This window comes from Lepus europaeus, chromosome 4 (assembly GCF_033115175.1).
Source record: "Lepus europaeus isolate LE1 chromosome 4, mLepTim1.pri, whole genome shotgun sequence".
Taxonomy (NCBI): Eukaryota; Metazoa; Chordata; class Mammalia; order Lagomorpha; family Leporidae; genus Lepus; species Lepus europaeus.
Window position 1 is genome coordinate 66,419,973 of NC_084830.1, and position 18,936 is coordinate 66,438,908.

Genomic DNA, 18,936 nt, shown 5'->3' on the forward strand with positions numbered 1-18,936 from the left:
ACAACTTCCCCCACCACCCGCAACCCTCCCCTTTCCCACTCGCTCTCCCCTTCCATTCACATCAAGATTCATTTTCAATTCTCTTTATATACAGAAAATCAGTTTAGTATATATAAAGATTTCAACAGTTTGCCCTCACATAGCAACACAAAGTGAAAAAATACTGTTGGAGTACTAGTTATAGCATAAAATAACAGTGTATATCACATTAATGACAGATCCTGCATGATATTTTTTAAAAAAGATTGATTACTTCAGCCACAGTAGTTTTAACTAGTGAGGAGAAATAAGCACATTTCTGTACCATCTAGAACTACAGTCTACCATGATGTATTTCAGTAGATTTCAATTGTCACAAATACATCAGTCTTTCCTTCCTGCAAACAGGGAATTCAGTTTGAAGACCTTTTTCTTTCTTTTTCTTTTCTTTTTTTTTTTTTTTTTACAGGCAGAGTGGACAGTGAGAGAGAGAGAGATAGAGAGAAAAGTCTTCCTTTACCATTGGTTCACCCTCCAATGACCGCTGCGGCCGGCGCACTGCAGCCGGCACACCGCGCTGATCCAAAGCCAGGAGCCAGGTGCTTCTCCTGGTCTCCCATGAGGGTGCAGGGCCCAAGCACTTGGGCCATCCTCCACTGCACTCCAGGGCCATAGCAGAGAGCTGGACTGGAAGAGAGGCAACCGGGACAGAATCCTGAGCCCCGAGCGGGACTAGAACCCGGTGTGCCGGCACCGCAGGTAGAGGATTAGCCTATTGAGCCTCGGCACAAGCCTGTTTGAAGATATTTTTCAAACAATGTAAAATGAATCAAATAAAGTGTTTAGATTTAGACATAAAAATGAGCTGAAGTTTCTTTGCTATTACTGATGATTTTTCTAATTTACTATCCCCCGCTCTCCTCCTACCCACCAATTCTCTAAATCTATTTCACCATTACTTCTTTCATTCCTCTCTCAGGGGACACATGTCTTTCTCAAAGAGCAACTATTATTGTACCATTGATTCTCTCTCCTTCTATCACCTACAGGTCTTTCCTTTACCATTTTCCAATCTCAATGCAGTATCTTCACTGAGATGATGTAACACCAGGGGTGGTGAAACCAGGCAGTTTGCATTCAAAGTCTGATTCAGTCATCATTGTTACCAACTATGTGATCTTGGATAAATTAATTAACTCATTGCATTAGTTTTCTTGTCTTTAAAATGAGCATTGTAACAGTACCTAAAAGGGTAGCTGTGATAATTAAATGAGTTAATATATCTAAAGAATTTAGAACATTATTTTGCCATCACCAAATATCTGCTCAATAAATGTTGATATTAATGTCATCAATAGCTGGTCTTTCAGGGGGAAACAGAAGATGGACATGCAGCATTGGAAGAGTGAAAAAAATTGTAAGTATTTTTTTTTAAAATTTTTTGACAGAGTTAGACAGTGAGAGAGAGAGAGAGAGAGAGAGAGAGAGAGAGAGAGAAAGGTCTTCCTTCCGTTGGTTCACTCTCCAAAAGGCCGCCACGGCCGGTGCTGCACCGATCCGAAGCCAGGAGCCAGGTGCTTCCTTCTGGTCTCCCATGCGGGTGCAGGGACCCAAGCACTTGGGCTATCTTCCGCTGCCCTTCCGGGCCACAGCAGAGAGCTGGACTGGAAGAGGAGCAACCGGGACTAGTACCCAGCACCCCAACCGGGACTAGAACCCAGGGCCGGTGCCACAGGTGGAGGATTAACCAAGTGAGCCACAGCGCTGGCATGTAAGTATTTTTTAAAGAAGAAAGTAGTTGACCAGGTATAAAATAAGAATTACTTGGCAGTATTCAGATTTCAGTTAATATTAATAATTGTCAATCTGGCAATTCTATGGCTAGGTATATATCCAAGAGAAATTTTAAAAAAGCTTGAATATAGATGTTTATAGCATCATTTTTCACTATGGCCAAGAGTGGAAATAACCTAAATGTACAACCAAAGTGGGGCAAATAAAATAAAGCACACACATACAGTAGAGATTTTGTAGTAAGGAAGGAAGTACTGAAACACACTACATCATGGTTGAACTTTGAAAACATAATTCTAAATGAAGGAAGCCAGTAACAAAGGACCTCATATACTATGTTTTCATCTATATGAAATGTCCAGAATAGGCAAATCTACAGAGACAGAAGCAATTAACAGTTGCCTAGGGCAGGGGGAGAGATGGTTGGAGATGGGAGATGGGGTTGGACAGCAAAAATGGTACAAGATTTCTTTGGGGGATCATGAGAATATTCTAAAACCAATTGTGATGGTTGCCTAATTTTAAGAATCATTGAATCGTACTTTAAATGGATAAGTTGCATAGTATATGAATTATTGCAAATTAAAAAACAAAGAGCAACAAAGCAGAAGGAAATGGCTTCAATATTCCCTGCCCTTTCTAATTTACAACTGCTTTCCTGATACTGTAAGTATACTTTCCTAAATAAAAATCATGATTAAATACTGAGATTGCTGTCTTATTCCATCATTTTCCCAGTATGGATATCTGACGGTCACTTTAAGAAGATATTTGTTTGGGTTATTAATTCCTTGAATTTCAAGGATATTTCTGAGTCTCAGCATCTTGTGACACTGTTGTGACTTTAATACCCAAAACACAGAGCACATCCAATTAGGTAGATGCTAATTTGAGAAAAGTTTTGCTTTTAAAAATACTTTTTAACAGACTTAGTACAAAGCCTTTGCAAAAGGGTGTCTACTCTGTTTGGGATCTGGATCTGCCTTTTGTAAAGTAAAAATGTTTAATGCAGTCCCACAATTAGTAAAGTAATTTATTTTTAGAGAACCTATCACTTTTGCCAAATCATATCCTGTTCCCTGAAGCTTTGATTAGTCATGTGTACATTCAGAACCAACTTCAGTGCTTGTTGACGAGTCTTGCACAACATCATCAAAGGTTTATTATCTCCAGGGACTGAGAACACTTACAATGTGCAGGAAGAGATTTCTGTGATTTACTTTAAGCAAAACAGGGGTTTTAATGATTAACCCATAATCTTCATCGATTTTTAATACATTTCATTTATTGTAGTCTGTTCCTCTCTTTCTCTCTCTGTCATGCCCAAACACATTCATTCATACAATTTGTTCCAAGGTTTGAGTAAAATACCTGTAATGAGGTTTCCTTAGATATATACATAGTATTACTAGGGAACTGACATTTTGCCTTTCTGATAACCTAATACATGCAATCTGAATATATCTACATTTTTTTCATCTGCTGAGAGATTTAAATTGTGCATGTTTTGGAAAGTTTATGCACACACACAGAGTTATATCTATCTATCTATCTATCTAACTATCCATATACATATACACAGTAATGTTACACATAATATTTCAATCAACAATAGGCCACATTTAGGATGGTAGTCCCATAAGATTATATAACCTAGTTATGTTGTAACTGTATTAGTTTAAGTACTCTCTATGATGTTCACAATGACAAAATTGCCAGACAAGGGTAAGTATTTGGCTTAGCAGTTAAAATGGGACATTCACATCTCATATCAAAGTAACTATGTTGAAGTAACTATGTTGGAGTACCTGGGTTCAATTCTCCACTCTACTCTTGACTTCAGCTTCCCATTAATATGCACCCTGGAAGGTAGCAGGTGATGGCTCAAGTACTTGGATCCTGCCACCCATGTGGGAGGCCCAATTGAATTCCAGGCTCATGGTTTCAGGGGAGTGGCCCAGTGGATGAAGGCTCTGTCTGACTCTCTGTGTCACTGTCTTTCTTTCAAATAAAGAAATAAATTGTAAAAAAAAAAAAAAAAAATTGCTGGGGCTGGCGCTGTGGCACAGCGGGTTAATGACCTTGCCTGAAGCGCCAGCAACCCAGGCGGAGCTGGTTTAAGACCTGGCTGCTCCACTTCCAATCCAGCTCTCTGCTATGGCCTGGGAAAGCAGGAGAAGATGGCCCAAGTCCTTGGGCCCCTGCACCCGCATGGGAAACCCGGAGGAGGAGCCAGGCTCCTGGCTTCGGATCGGCGTAGCTACAGCTGTTGCGGCCAATTGGGGAGTGAACCAGCAGATGGAAGACCTCTCTCTCTCTCTGCCTCTCCACTGACTTTCAAATAAATAAATAAATCTTTAAAAAATTGCCTAACAATGCATTTTTCAGAAATTATTTCCCTTAAGTAAAACATGACTCTTCTTGAATATACATAATGTTAGTAAGTATATGCATATATGTATTTATATGTGTGTATATATGTTTATATATATAATCAATTTTAATACATTTCTGTTTTAATAAATTATCAAGCTGCTTTATTAAATAATAGCCACATTTCTACAGGAAGAAATAAAATAACCTAGTGCAGGCTATAGAACCTATAAGTAAATATTTTACTTGACAGCCTATTTGAAATAGACATCTAAATAAATGTTCACAAAACTGAGCAATTGGATAATTAGAAAGACATTTTCCTATTTATGAATTAAGGACTGTACTTCTATCTGCATCTTAAGAATGAATGTTCTAAAAACTAAATAGTTCTTCATAAAGCTCTTCTTAGTTTTACTTTGTTTTTTTTTTTTAAATTTATTTGATAGGCTGATTGAGGGAGGATAGAAAGCTCCCATCCACTGGTTCACTCTCCAAATGTCAGCAATGGCCACATCTGTGTGAGTCCAAATCCAGAAGCTGAGAACTCCACTCAGGTCTCCCATATCCCACTCAGGAATCCAACCACTTGAGCCATCACCTGCTGTCTTCCAGGCTGTACATTAGCAGGGAGAAGCAGTTGAGAGTGAAGCGGCGACCTCAACCCAGGCCCTAAGATATGGCATTCAGACATCCCAACCTGAGTCTCAACCACTAGGACAAACATCCGCCCCAGTTTTTCTAATATTTAGGGAACTGAGAGCTAAAGATTGTATTTCTCTGGGGGAGAAAAAAGTTATTCATGAATTCTTGTCATATATATGCTTAAAGAATTTGGTTATGAGACTGGGTAGTACATTTGAAGGAAACACTCACAATGAAAAAAAAAAAGTTGTTACTGCTGCTATTCTACCCAAATGTATTACTTATAATTACTTAATTTTCTACTAAAAATTATATTAAACTGAAAATAAAAAAGCAGCACTTTCTTTTAGCTAAATTATTTCTCAAAAGGCTTCTGTTTGAATAATAGTACTATTAACATCCCTTAGTAAATAGGAGAGTTTTCTAATTTTAAAAATATTGTGTAATATAAGTTCACCAAAGAGCGTCCAAAGACAAATCATAGTGTTTGCACAATTCCTATTTTAGCACGTTAATCTCTTCCAAAAAAAAAAAAAAAAACCCACAGTACTTATTTGGTATAAAAATGGGGTCTTTTTCCCCTTCCCCCATCACTGATGTCAGCTACTCTGTTACTCCATAGTAAGTGTAAAAAATACTTTGATTTTAAGGGGCAGTCTTGCACACTGACTCTCTAACAGAGGTGATGGCAATTAGACTTGCTCCCTGTTTCCCTGCAATTGAACAATGAATGATTTTCGGCCCTCAGGACATCTACTAGTGTTATTCTCAGCCCTGCTAAATGGATAGTTAGAAATATTTAGTGTCTGAAAGATATTGCACAGTACAGTTATCAAAACATCCCTACATGCTTCACACACATCTGCTATAGTTATTGGGAGCTCCTATTTCAAAACTAAGATGATTCTTATTTTCCAAAAAAAAATTTTTTTTTCGTTAATAAATCTGAGTAATTGCAGCAATGTAAATGACTGACAATTTTTTTTTACCAGTCTGAGGTAGCCAGTTCAGAAAAGCAAGATTTCCCCAAATGTCCCTAAGTTCAACCATTGTAAGTAGTTCTTTTTTGAAGGTCAGAGTGCCAGTGAGAGAGATGGAGAGATGCAGAGACAAGGATATCTCCTACCTACTGGTTAACTTTCCCAAAAGGCCACAACAGCCAGGTCTGGGCCAGGCCAAAACGAGGAGCCAGGAACTCCACCCTAGTTTCCCACGTGGGTTCCAGGGACCCAAGTACTTGGGCTATTTCCACTACCTTCCTGGGTGTATTAGCAGGGAGCTGGATCAGAAGAAGCACAGTAGCCAGGACTTGAACTTGAATAAAGGATGAAGATGTCACAAGCAGTGGCTTAACCTACTATACCACATCAATCCCTCACTGTAAATAGTTCTAACGAGATTTCAGGCTTTATGTGGAATCAATAGCAAAATTGTGAAGAGAGTATAGTAGCAACATATGTTGAAAGTCCCTAGACTCTTGCAACTAAATGGCTGGAAGTAAGTAATGAAAGAAAAAAAGTTAAAAATTAATAATAAGAATAATTCAAAAAAAAGATAATTTTAAAAATTCTAAGGGACAAATGAATGGGGCCTCCTCTAGAGACTATAATGATGCCAGGGAAAAAGAGAAAGGAGACTGGTTGTGGGCAGTGAGTAGATTGTGCTCTGGTTGTTCCTGTGTAGTAAGTTAAATGCTCAGGGAGGCACACGCCCTCCTTCAGGTCAGCAGGGTACCATTTAGTACATTACTGCTGAGCTACCCTGGTGACCTGAATGAATTAAGGCAGCTTCCAGAGGTGCTTAACTTGCAAGCACTGAGAGCTCCGGCCCTACAAGTAATAAATATTCTATTAGTCCCTTCCATTTAATATACCAAACACCTAAACATGCCAGTAAAAAGAAGGTTTGTTTTTTTTTTTAATGAGAGAATTGTGTCGTGACAGGAAATGCATGAGTAATAATTTTAACTAGCAAATTCTCTTTCTAGCTTCAAGATAACCCAGTGGGTGTGAGTTTTTCATTCCAGTAGACTGCAAACACCCGAATCCCTTGGTGGGTTCATACTGCATCTGCAATGTGCTTAAGCAGATCTGCTAGCCTAAGGGAGTAAAAGTGAATTCCAAGATCATCAAGCCCTGGACTACACTGTAAAGTTTGCCTCTGAGGCTCCCGGCCTTCCTCCCTTGCCATACTCTGCTTTCGCTGACCTCAAATACAGTAAGTTTTCTTACTAATAAAGTATTTTGATGCAGGTAAGGGCATGAGTTGAGAAGAGGCAAGGATTATAATTGTAGGATAGGCTCTTATTGTCTGTAAAGATTTGAGAAAAGAGTTTTTCTCTGGATCTGTTTCCTCATCTGTCAAAGCAGGAATAACATTTACTCATTAGCAAGAGTATAAGAAATAATATTCAAAAAGTCTTTACCTTACTGTGATTGTTGTCAATACACAAGAGTACTTCAAAATGTAGAAAATGAAATTAAAATATATTTATTTTGGTGCATGAAAGTTTGAAGTTCATGCATAACATTCTCATAATATGCAATGCCATGAGCTTTTTGAAGCCCCTTTTATGGTCTCTCTTTAGGAAGTAGTACCATTGTAAAAGGTAATAAATAGATAAGTCACTTATCAATAGAGTTTCACAGTTGACAGAAAATCGGGCATCAGAAGAATGGATTTTTTGTTAATAGTTTTCCCAATATCGCTTAAATCATAGACAAATATTCAATTCACTATAAATGTGATTCTTTTTGACACAGGACACATAGCCACAAACTAAGAATCAACATTTTAAAACTTTAAAAGCATTTCTGCTGGGCCATTCCGACTACCTGCTATTGGAAGTGGGAACTAAAGAGCTTCCTGAAGATGGTTCCTGCTATGAGCTGGATCCTGAAGAGGTGTTTTTAATGCCCTACTAATGGTCATTTTGAGCTAAAGACAATTGAGTGCCCACCCTAAAAAAATGAAGAGGTCCTGCTTGAAGCTTTGTTCCTCATCATGGATCTATCTGTGAGATTGGCTGCCCAAAGATTGAAGGAAGCTGATGTGACTGATGCTGGGGCAGCAAATGGCTGGAGATGTGAAAAGTAAAACTCACGCTGGTCATCAGGAAGTATTGTGGTGGCTCTTTGAGGCTATGCAATGCACTTCAACCCTCACTGGAAACAACCAAGTAACCAGACATACTGCCACTGTCCTAGGTGCTGGGAACAAGCTGGATTGCCAGGCCTAACTGCCTACTTTAATTTTTTTTTTTTTTTTGAGATTTATTTATTTATTTAAAAGGCAGAGTTACAGAGAAGCAGAGGCAGAGAGAAAAAGAGAGAGAGAGAGCTTCCACTTGCTGGTTTACTCCCCAAATGGCCACAAAGGCTGAAGCTGGGCCTATCTGAAGCCAGGAGCCAGGAGCCAGGAGCTTCTTCTGGGTGTCCCACGTGGGTGCAGTGGCCCAGGGACGTGGGCCATCATCTGCTGCTTTCCCAGGTGCCTTATCAGGGGGCTGGATCAGAAGTGGAGCAGCCAAGATATGAACAGGCACCCATATGGGATGCTAGCACTGCAGGTGGCAGCTTTACCTGCTACGCCACAGCAGTGGCTCCTAACTGTCAAGGCCTTCTTGACATCTGCGGTGTGAAGGATGGAGGGACAGTGGTGGTGAACGCAGCAGCCAGAGGAGGGGGCTCTGACGTGGGGCTGCAAAGTTGTTGGGGGGGCAGGGTCTGATGAAGAAGCTGCCTCCCTTAAAACACCTGTGTTTGACTTTGCCTTTAACTAGAGTCACTGGAGGAAACTGAATACAGTCTCACCTGTGGTTCATGTTATTATTGTGATAATACAGGAGGAGAGTTTTCAAACATCATTATCCTCCAGATGATGAAACTTGGAAGAATTGTGATATGTTGGGCCATCTCTACTTATAACCATACTCATCCGTATGTCCCAGGCCCATACCCAAAGAATATTATCTATAAGAGAACTCTGCAGGAAAGGCTTCATCTCCACCAGCTGACAAGGAAATGTCTGCCCGAATGCTTGGAGGACCTGAAGAAAGGGGCCTCAAAGGGTGTGATGCAGTATCATGAAAACATCAGCATAGGATTTGAAAACATGTCAGCTGCACTTACAGGAATACTGAAAGGAAATAATTTGGGGGAAAACAATAGGGAACACATGAATAAAAATGACACATGGAATCATCATTGAATAACCTGGATGATTACTTCACTTTTTAAAATTATTTAATAAAAATGCATACTGTCTTAATTATCTAACAAATACTCACTAAAAAGAGCTTGACCAAATAAGATACATTCAAATGGATGTAGGGAGAGGATGTTTAGTCTAGCAGTTAAGATGTCCTTGTCTCATATCAGAATGCCTGGGTTTGATATCTGACTCCAGCTCCTGTTTTCTGCTTCTTACTAAAGCAAACACGCCTGGGAGCTGCTAATACACTCTTGGGAGGCATCAGGTGATGTGTCCAGTAACTGGGTTCCTGCCACCCCCATGAGAGATGTGCATTGTGTCGCTAGCTCCTGGCTTCAGCCCAGCCCAGTGCTTGGCCATTTGGTGAATGAAACAGGGATGAGAGTGTTCTCTCTCTCCCTCAATAGCTCTTTCTCTCACTCCCCCACCATTTCTTTCAATAAATAAATAAAATTTTACTAAGCAAAAAAGAAAAAAGCTTTCCTCACAAATTGGAGAATATAGGTACTCATTCCTTTCTACTCTCAGCCATGCTTTCCACAAAATTTTATCTCAGCAGTTATTCAGGAACAAATAATTTTCACCCCTAAACTTCTACTGCACTACTTAAAAATTGCTTGATGGGAAAATATGACTCTAACATTTGTTCCTTAAGCAACAGGAGATTTATCTAATGTTATCTATAATATTAGATTATAATTATATATAGATTATAATTATAATGTTATCTAATATTTCCAATAAAAGAAAGGCTTTAGGAAAATCTGAGTCAAAAGTATACATATGCTTTCATATTTGCAGGTGCACAATTAATACCCTTAAGAATTATATTCAAGACAGCAAATGTCATTTTTCTTAAAGGCAGGAAAAATAGAATATTAGTAAATGATTATAAAAACCAAGTGAAATAAAATACTGTCAAACTGGACTGTTGTTATCTGTGATAAAAGCCACATAAATTGTCATTACAATAATGTGTCTCTGAGCAGAACTCTCCCTGACCCTATTGTAAACTGAATTTGTAGAAATTCCCCAACAGTCATACTAAATTAACATCCTGGTTTTATGAAGAGGTAGGCTGAAGTTGTAATTTGACACATATTGCATTCCTTAGTAAGTGCTTTTCTTCATTTTATATGTCACACATTAGTAGCAACATCCTCATGTTCCAACTAATAGAAAAGCTCTGTCCTGGGGCCGGCACTGTGGCACAGCGGGTAAAGCAGCCGCCTGCACTACCAGCATCCCACATGGGTGCCAGTTCGAGTCCCAGCTGCTCCACATCCAATTCAGCTCTCTGTTGTGGCCTGGGAAAGCAGTAGAAGATAGCTCAACTCCTTGGGCCCCTGCACCCACATGGGAGACCCGAAAGAAGCTCTGGCTCCCAGCTTCCAAAAGGCACAGCTCTAGCCGCTGTGGCTAATTGGGGAGTAAAGCAGCATATGGAAGACCTCTTTCTCATTCTTCTCTCTGCTCCATCTCTCTGCCTGTGTAATTCTGACTCTCAAATAAATAAATAAATCTTTAAAAAAAAAAAAAGAAAAGAAAAGCTCTATCCTGCCTTCAAATACCTCTCCTCTCCCCCTCCAACCCTTGTCATAAACTGATCTATAAAGTCCTGCTCTGCAATAGGGCAAAAAGAGTAAGTCAAGTCATACATGTAATACTGGGCTATGTCTACCAAATGACTCAAGAGACAAGTCACGCTCAGCACTTTGACCAACCATTTGTGGAAAAAAGGACATGAAAACTTTCAGTGGCTAGGTGTATAGATTTAACCCTTCATTTTATTATATCCCTGATATCTCTCCACCAAATCTAACCTGTACTTTGGAAAGCAGAATGAACCCGCCAGAATCATCTTCATAGGAGAGTCTCTCTTTGAGCAACACTTAGAAAAATGGCTTATGTCCCGTCACATGAATGGGACCCAACCTCACATATTGTTAAGTGCTTAATAAATATTTCTGTACTTATTGGAAGTAAAAATTGGAAATTTCCTAATGGTTCTAGGTCACTCTGCCTCCATTGTTGCTTTTCTACTTTTTGGCTCAATCATACCCTCCCATGCTCTCTAATAAATGGGTAGGGGGGAAACCTTGAATTATCTGAATCATGAACAAATCTCCACATCTAATTGAACTCAGCCTAAGCATAGGCTCAGACTCAAAGCAAACTTAGTAAAGCATTTCCAGTAGAACTCAGGCAGGCCAGATGTTCTGGAAGCCGAACCGCGGTCATTGTGCACATGCCAGCTCCTCCTCACTCCACCTCGGGCCAAGACCCTTTCAGCAGTGTGAGGCCTGGTTAACATATGACTCTGGCTGCACTACTGCATGGCATCCCAGCACCCATTTGAACATTTCAGCAGTTTCAACAAGCTCTACTGATGGGGACAAGTAAATGTAAGCGAAAGAAACACACAAGGAGAGTATGTCAATTATGAGATAACACCTTTGTCTGCATTAGCTACATGATCTCAGGGTGGATAACAAGGAAGCTATTTATCACCTTTGGTTAAATCATACCTATTTTTCACAAGACAGGATGAACAGGCTACCAAAGAATTTAATGCATGTAAATCATGAAATATGATTTTACATGTTTCTGAAGGATAGTGCCAAATTGTTGACTTTGCTTCTGGTGCAGGGTATGCTAGTTTGAACATATGCCTGTCTGTGTTGTGTGTTCAGGAGTAAATGAAGGAAGCTCTTAAGGAGGGGTATGACCTTATCTAACCCTGACCTCTAACATAATCACTCCACCTCCTCCAACATTAGAAGTTTATCCAGATTAGACAGTCCTTTAAAAAATACACTCTGAAAATTTACACCTTTGGATGCACAAGTCAATTTTTATAAAATGGCTCTTTCCTCTTAATTAAAGGAACACTAGTTTTCTTTAGGGAAATAGACAAGTAATCTTATAACATGGAGCATTGCCATGAAGAGAAAGTCTAGGTGAAATAAACTAGTATGGATTTCAGATAAGGAGAGAATATCATAATAGCATGTGACTGATGTGTAGGGAGACAATGGGATCAGTTAAAAAATACACATAGAAAATTAATAGAGAGCTCCAATGACAGAGCTTACTTTCTTTAAATTTTGTCTATATTTGATAACAGCCTCACACACCAAAAATCATTTTATTTTGTCTTGACATGGTTATAATAAGTTGCTAATATCTTGTCTAAATCTCTTTTTTTCCAAAAAATTTTATTTATCTGAGAGGCAAAATGAGACAAACAGTCTGATTCACTCCTCCAAATGCCTACAGTGGCTAGGACTGGGAAGGACAAATGCCAGGTGGTAGGAACCCAGCTACCCAGGACATCACTGTTGCCTCCCAGGGTTGCATTAGCTGGAGTCAGGGCCAGATCTGAGTATCCAACTCAGGTAATCTAATATGAGACCTACGCAACTTAACCACTAAGCTAGATTGTCCACAACTGATCTAAATCCTTCTAGGGATTGATACAAATCCTATCTATCTATCTATCTACCTACCTACCTATCTATCTATCTATTATCTATCTACCTGCCTACCTACCTTTCTACCTATAATTCAATAGATCCTTGATCATATTTTTCTGGTGGAGTACAAAGAGGGTTCTCAGTTCACACTGCAATATACTCCTTACGGCATGACTGCATTGAGAAAGTCCCCATCTGATCTGATGTAGCTATGTTACCACACTGGGATATGTTTCAGCAAATGCCAAGCTTCAAAACAGAAGTAGATATAGTCGATATAACTGGCCAACTACATTGTGATCTGAGAACACCAGTGATTTATTAATTGCTATTAACTAACCAACTCCTCTTTATTTGATCTGTATTTATTAGTTACAAGTATTATGCAAGCATGCATTGTTCAACTACAGAAACTATTTTGTCAACTTCTCCCTTTTCTTTTTATATGAGAATACAATAGATTAATTTGAGTTCTGATTACCTTTTTTAAACAAATCCTGTAACTGGAATTAAATTTCACACCACATTTCAAGCTTGAAATGAACATAAATCTGAAACTAATGCAAAAGTGCAAAAATTTCCATATTCAGGTTAATGTTTAGCAAAAGAATGTTTAGAAAAGAACAACTTTTATTTATCTCTGGGAACAGCTTTCTTCATCTAAACAAATGACTAGAATAAGATTATGAAGACACTGTTTAGGTTTTATAGAGAAACATACATATTCCAATTTCCTTCTGCACAATGGCTTTTATGCAAATGTGTACCACACTATCTCTTGACCCCTTCTACCATCACACCAGGACAATGACAGTTCAATAATTGAAATGGTACATATCTGGTATATTTGATTTTAAATTGCAAAGTTGGACTCTGGCCTATCGAAATGAAAATATCTATGACTCTTTGTTAACTTCCGATTGATCAGGTTATTATTTCCTAATAGTAAAACAGCAGAAAGGCAGGTCAAGCTAATTATTCCATGTCTTTATTTCCTTTTCACAGGCTTTTCCCTATGTACCTCCTTGCATTCTCCTCTGTGACCCTCACCCACACCTTGATTTTAGTTCTTAACCTGGATTCTTTCATCCAGAACATGGATAATGAGAAAACCCAAAAAATGTTCCTTGGGGGAATGTTACACTAGAAGTTACCTAGGACTAAATCCCACGTGTGTTCCTTTGCTCACCATGGAGACAAGTGTTTTTTTCACTGCTCTCAGCCAATTTGAAATCCAAATATGAAAACAGCATTATGGAATTCAGACGGACTATTTACTACCAGCAGATGCGGGTGTGTGGGGGGGTGGAAACTAGTATAATTAAGCTTTGGCTTTGAACTAGCAAAGCAGTGAACACCTCACTTAAAAATACAAATAATATTGGAAGAACAGCTGAAGTGCAGGTGCAGCAAGAGCATGTGCATGCACTACACAGAGTGATGGGTCAACCAATCAGCTGGCCAGAAAAGTCTTGACCACACTGAGCCAGGAATAAACTAAACTGCAAATCTGAAATATTGCCAAAACCTTACTTGTTCTTTCTCAGTTTGAATGTGCAGTGTTAAATGGTTTTCATTATACCTTTTTACTGGGATCTGCAGAAAAAGTTTGGGATCATTTAAGGGTAGACCAAATTACAATGTGTTTTTTTGAAAATCAGAACTGGAAGCAAAGAGATTTCCTTAGTACATTCTTCAGGTTATTCATTAGTCATTAATCATGCTACGAGTATTTATTGAGGACCCACTATGTGGATATCAATTAACTAAAATTTGTAAAGAATGCAACAGCATGGAATTAGGAAATTGTGATTATTACATTGGTTACCTGAAAATTACTGTCATATATATGACCAATTGTAGCTCCCCATGAATTTAGTTTATATTAACTTTGCTGTAAATATATATTCATACATACATTAATAGCAAAGAGTGTGGGTAATCCACAGTTTCATTTTTTGTTTTATTTTTCTACATCAATTTTCTTTCATCATTAAAACTTCTGGAAGCAAAAATCAAACTTTAATACTATTTAGCAATCCCCACTTACCCCAGACACTTACTTGAAAAAATGAGTAAGATTTTCTCAACAGTAACAAATTTTTTTACAAAATTTCTTAGGAAAAATAGCACTGCCAAAAAGTGAATACAGCTTTGTTTGTTTTTGCAGACATCGTTAGCAATAGACATAAAGGTTTTTTTTTTTTTTTTTTTTTTTTTTTTTTTTTTTTTTTTTCAGTCCATATGGAAAGATCATCAACACATTCTGCCTCTGGGTTCTTTGCCAAAATACCATAACCCACAAGTCTTCTACCTTAAACATAAAAGGAAAGGTGTTGTTCTGGTCAACTAAAGAAATAATTTTTACTAGCATATGTCTAATGTTAAAGCTGCCTAAATCCTGCCAAAGACATTAAAACAACATCTGTAAAACAGATTTTCATTAAATTGATCAGTTTAAAGTTAAGCAGCTAGGCAGATGATGCTTTTAAGCTAACCCTTAACCTTTAACTTTTAACCTCCCCAAACTAGCATAAGGACACACACTTCTTTTAGGTAAGTCTGCTTCGGCTTGACAATGCAAGAGGTAAAGTGGTCCATTCAAATAGAAATGACACATCACCACATTCACAGTGTTATGAATCAATATGTTGTCAATAACGAGGAAAGCTGTTTTCTTGCAGCTCTGCATTTGTCTTACAACTGCTAACTTGTCACTTTCCCCTAATCGCTAAATAATTCACAATGCAAAATGATATAAATTAAACTCCTAATGAAAATAAATTTTATATATGACATTATTGTCTAGTCATTAACTCAGAAACTATTTTAAGTACAATTTTAATATTTCAGCCATATTATAAAACAGCATTTTTCCCAGACCCAGGCCAATTTGTTAGGTTCTCATTTAAAAGCAATTAATGTTACTTGTGAACCAATTTTATTTTGCCGACACAAGCCAACCACGCTTGCTAATATGCTCATTACCGTGCTTGAAAATCCTCTATTTCTGACTCACAAAAACACAGTTTCTGAAATCAGTTTAGAAATCATCTTCAACACATTACTAGTATGGAGTATTTTTCTAGCTACTGTGAGAAATAATGAATGCCCCTTGAAGGATAATACAAAAGAACAGAGCTGGGTTGTTGAACACTAAGTTTCAATAAATATCTCAAATATTTCTCTTTGATTTTGTTTTAATTCAAAGTAAGTTAATTCAAATAATGTTGGGTATGCTTGCTGGCCATATTTAAATGCTACGCTAAACAAAAATACTTGAGTATTTAAGAGACAAGCAACTATAGAATTCATTTTTATGTGATTTATACGATTTTTAAGGTAAGAGTACACCTTCTGGTTGTGAAATCTCAAGTGTTCTGCTTTAAAGCCCTCTTTCTACTCATGCTTTTATTTCAATTGATTGTTATAAATTCAAAGACAATATACAACTCTCCCTGAAAGCAAACTTCAAGAGTAACTCTTGTAGCTAGAAAGATCCTCTGCAGAGTGAGGCCATCAATCCATGTTTTTGGAGTGACTGGACGAACTGAACACCTACTCCTCCACATGTTTAAATAATCCTCCAACAATTAGATTAAATAACCTTTCCTGAGAAAATGAACAGTAATACCACCTCTCTTTAGGTTTTCACCTGAGATTAATAAAATAGAAAAATTTCTACATTTACATCTTCTACTCACAACAAGCTAATTTAAAGTGTTAGAGAAGCTGCGTGAATATAAACGTAGTTTATGAATATTCTACATAGCTCCCGGGGTCTGAATCTATTATTTATGCAAACTTAATGTTTATTTTTTTCTCCGAGGTATTCTGAAACTTTTAATGGGTCAGGTATCAACAGAAAAAAGCTGACAATTGAACGGTTGTCAACTGTTGCTGAAAACCCTATGAATTATAACACAATTAATCCTTTATATTATATGCTCAATACTGTCAACCTAGAAGCTTTCCATCTTTCTTGCACTCCCCCCAAACTGTGGAACCCAAATCTAATGCTTTCATTATGGATCCACAGAGTGCCAATATCACAGGAACAATGTTACAAATTCTCACACTGAGTCTTTAGGTTTTTTTGCACACTACATCCATCTAGAATTTGGACTTCAACAAACAGCTCAAACACACAGTACTAGACAAACCTAAATTAAAAAGCCCTGCCCCTAATCTAAACATCCACAACCTGCTCCTCTTGTGTGTTTGTAATTTTAAGCAGTATTAGAAAAGCTATAGGTATTATAATCGCTGGTTGACTCCTGATAGCATAGTTATCACTGATTTCTAGTATAAATCAATAGATAACACTTGCAAAATGGATTTTGTAATCATATTTAGAGCTTGTTACAATGACTAATGGTTTGCAATATTTTCTGAATTTTAATATCCTCTAGACAAAAAGAAGTTTTTAATAAGTTACCAAGTTATTCATCATAGAAATGAATATGTTACATTTGTACATGAACCAAGACAATCAAGACAACCTAGTGAACAAACTGTAGAAAATATATTAATCAGTAATTAGGGTCCAGAAGAAGTCAAGATAAGTTGTGTAGCAAACGGTGTTCACGACTTGTACATATCCATTACATCAGCATAGTTTTTCCCAGTAAAGATAAAAGCATCCTTGCCATTTTATGAGCGTGTTTATCTATAACACATCCATTTGGGAGAATGAAAACATTACTACTTGGGAAAATAGTCATGTCAAAAAAAGAAAAAAAACAGAATCCACTTTCACCGGATGCTAAGGAACAGTGTGTTTATTCAATCTTACTGAGAACACACAGGGAAAAAAAAGTGTGTGTGTGTGTGTATGTTTTGGATTGTCACTGTTTGTAACCAGACAAAAGGTGATGCATTCACAAAAGTAGGACATTGCTTTTGTGCCTTGCTCCCTACAACCCTTAACACTATCCAAGAGTCTTGCTATGTTAAGAAGAAAGAAAAAGAAAAGCAATAAATAAGTTTAGAAAGCATGATTTTATATATGACAATGCCTAGAGAAGTTCTTTTATTTGAGGGAAGCCAGTAAAGCAACTAAGACCACTGAGAGAAGTACAGACGGAACATAAGCCAAGCATCTTCAATAAATTCTCCAGTGCCGTGTATTTCAATATCGTTTGCTGCATCTTACCCTTCTCCCGACCCTTCTGCCAACCCCCTCTTCTTTTCTGAACTTGCAGATTTGTGCCCCAAGCTCTGAAACGGTTAATTCCCTTGTCTACTCTGTGCCAGCGGAAATGGATGTCACTGCTTACCTTGTAGAGCTTCAGGGCCGCCTCGTGCCTGTGATTGGTGGTATGCAAGCGTAATTTATCCACACTGTTGGTGTAGTAGTCACAGGCGTTACATTTTAGGTGAACAGGGTTGCCAATGGCAATGCACTTCAACCTCCACTCATTGCTTTTGCCCCCTTCTTTAATGTGAGCCACCAGTTGATATTTCTGCATATGTTTATCAGTCTTGCAGTGGAGCTGGAAGTTGGCTTTGAGCTGAGTGTTGTAGTTACAGAGCTTGCACTGGTAGATATCTCCAATTACAGCCCTCCATTCCTCTTCAGGGAGAGAGCGCTCACTGCTCACATGCACACTTAGGGCCTCCAGGCTGTCAGAGGTGAATTTGTTGCAAACAGCACACTGGAATAGCTTCAGCGCTGGGTCACTGATATAAGGTGACAGCTCTCCTGCAGTAAGGAGGGACAGGTCATCACCCATTAGCTGACCACTGGCAAGCCGGATTTCAGGCGGCAGCTCATTATTTACTACAGGAAAAAAAAATTAAAAGGAAAAATAGAGACTAGAAAACACAGCACACACAAAGGAATCTGTAAAATAAAGTCTTGACAAGGAATGTGCTTTCTCTAGAGCTTAAACTATAAAAAGCTGTAATAGGATTGAATCAGGATCAATTACAATCATCCCTTTCAACTTCTAAATTCCCTCATCAGATAGCTTTAATTACTCCTACTGGGCATGATGTCATTCTGAAATTTGTATTTTCGAGGGCAAGAAAGTTGATCAATACCATAACAAAACAGTCACGTGCTTGCAATTTAAGCACCTAGATAAACTTACATCAGCACTAATTGCCATTTCCCAATTTGTCTTAAAGGCTTGATGAGGTTTGGCTAATTTTCTATGCGTGCCTGTGATCTCCTGCCAAACACCTGGGATAAGGTAACGGTATCATTGTTAGTTTAATTCTCTTCAAGCACAGTCCTTAAAATGTTTTTTAAATATTTAATGTAAGATAATGGTATAACCCCTTTGAAGCTCAAGTTTGATAATTTTCTGGAGTAATCACCACCGTGGTGCCAACCACAAACCTTGTAAAGTCTGGCTAATGTTGGGTAGGCAATTAATGTACATTTGCATTTGTTAATCAATCTATTGGAGGCAGGTAAAGTTTACTAACTTCTCTTAGGCTTCCAGTCATG

The 18,936-nt window shown here is 38.1% G+C and overlaps 1 protein-coding gene across 4 annotated transcripts in view; it reads right to left on the bottom strand.

Moving 5' to 3' along the window:
- The window catches only part of ZFHX4 (zinc finger homeobox 4), a 210,300-nt gene that overhangs the window by 160,391 nt on the left and 30,973 nt on the right, over window positions 1-18,936 (bottom strand). For 3 of the 4 annotated variants that reach the window (XM_062188330.1, XM_062188327.1, XM_062188329.1), the window contains exon 3: window positions 17,759-18,261. In XM_062188330.1, coding sequence (XP_062044314.1) covers window positions 17,759-18,261 — 503 coding nt within the window. The remainder of the gene's footprint in view (window positions 1-17,758; window positions 18,262-18,936) is intronic. The other variant, XM_062188331.1, reaches the window with a different exon arrangement.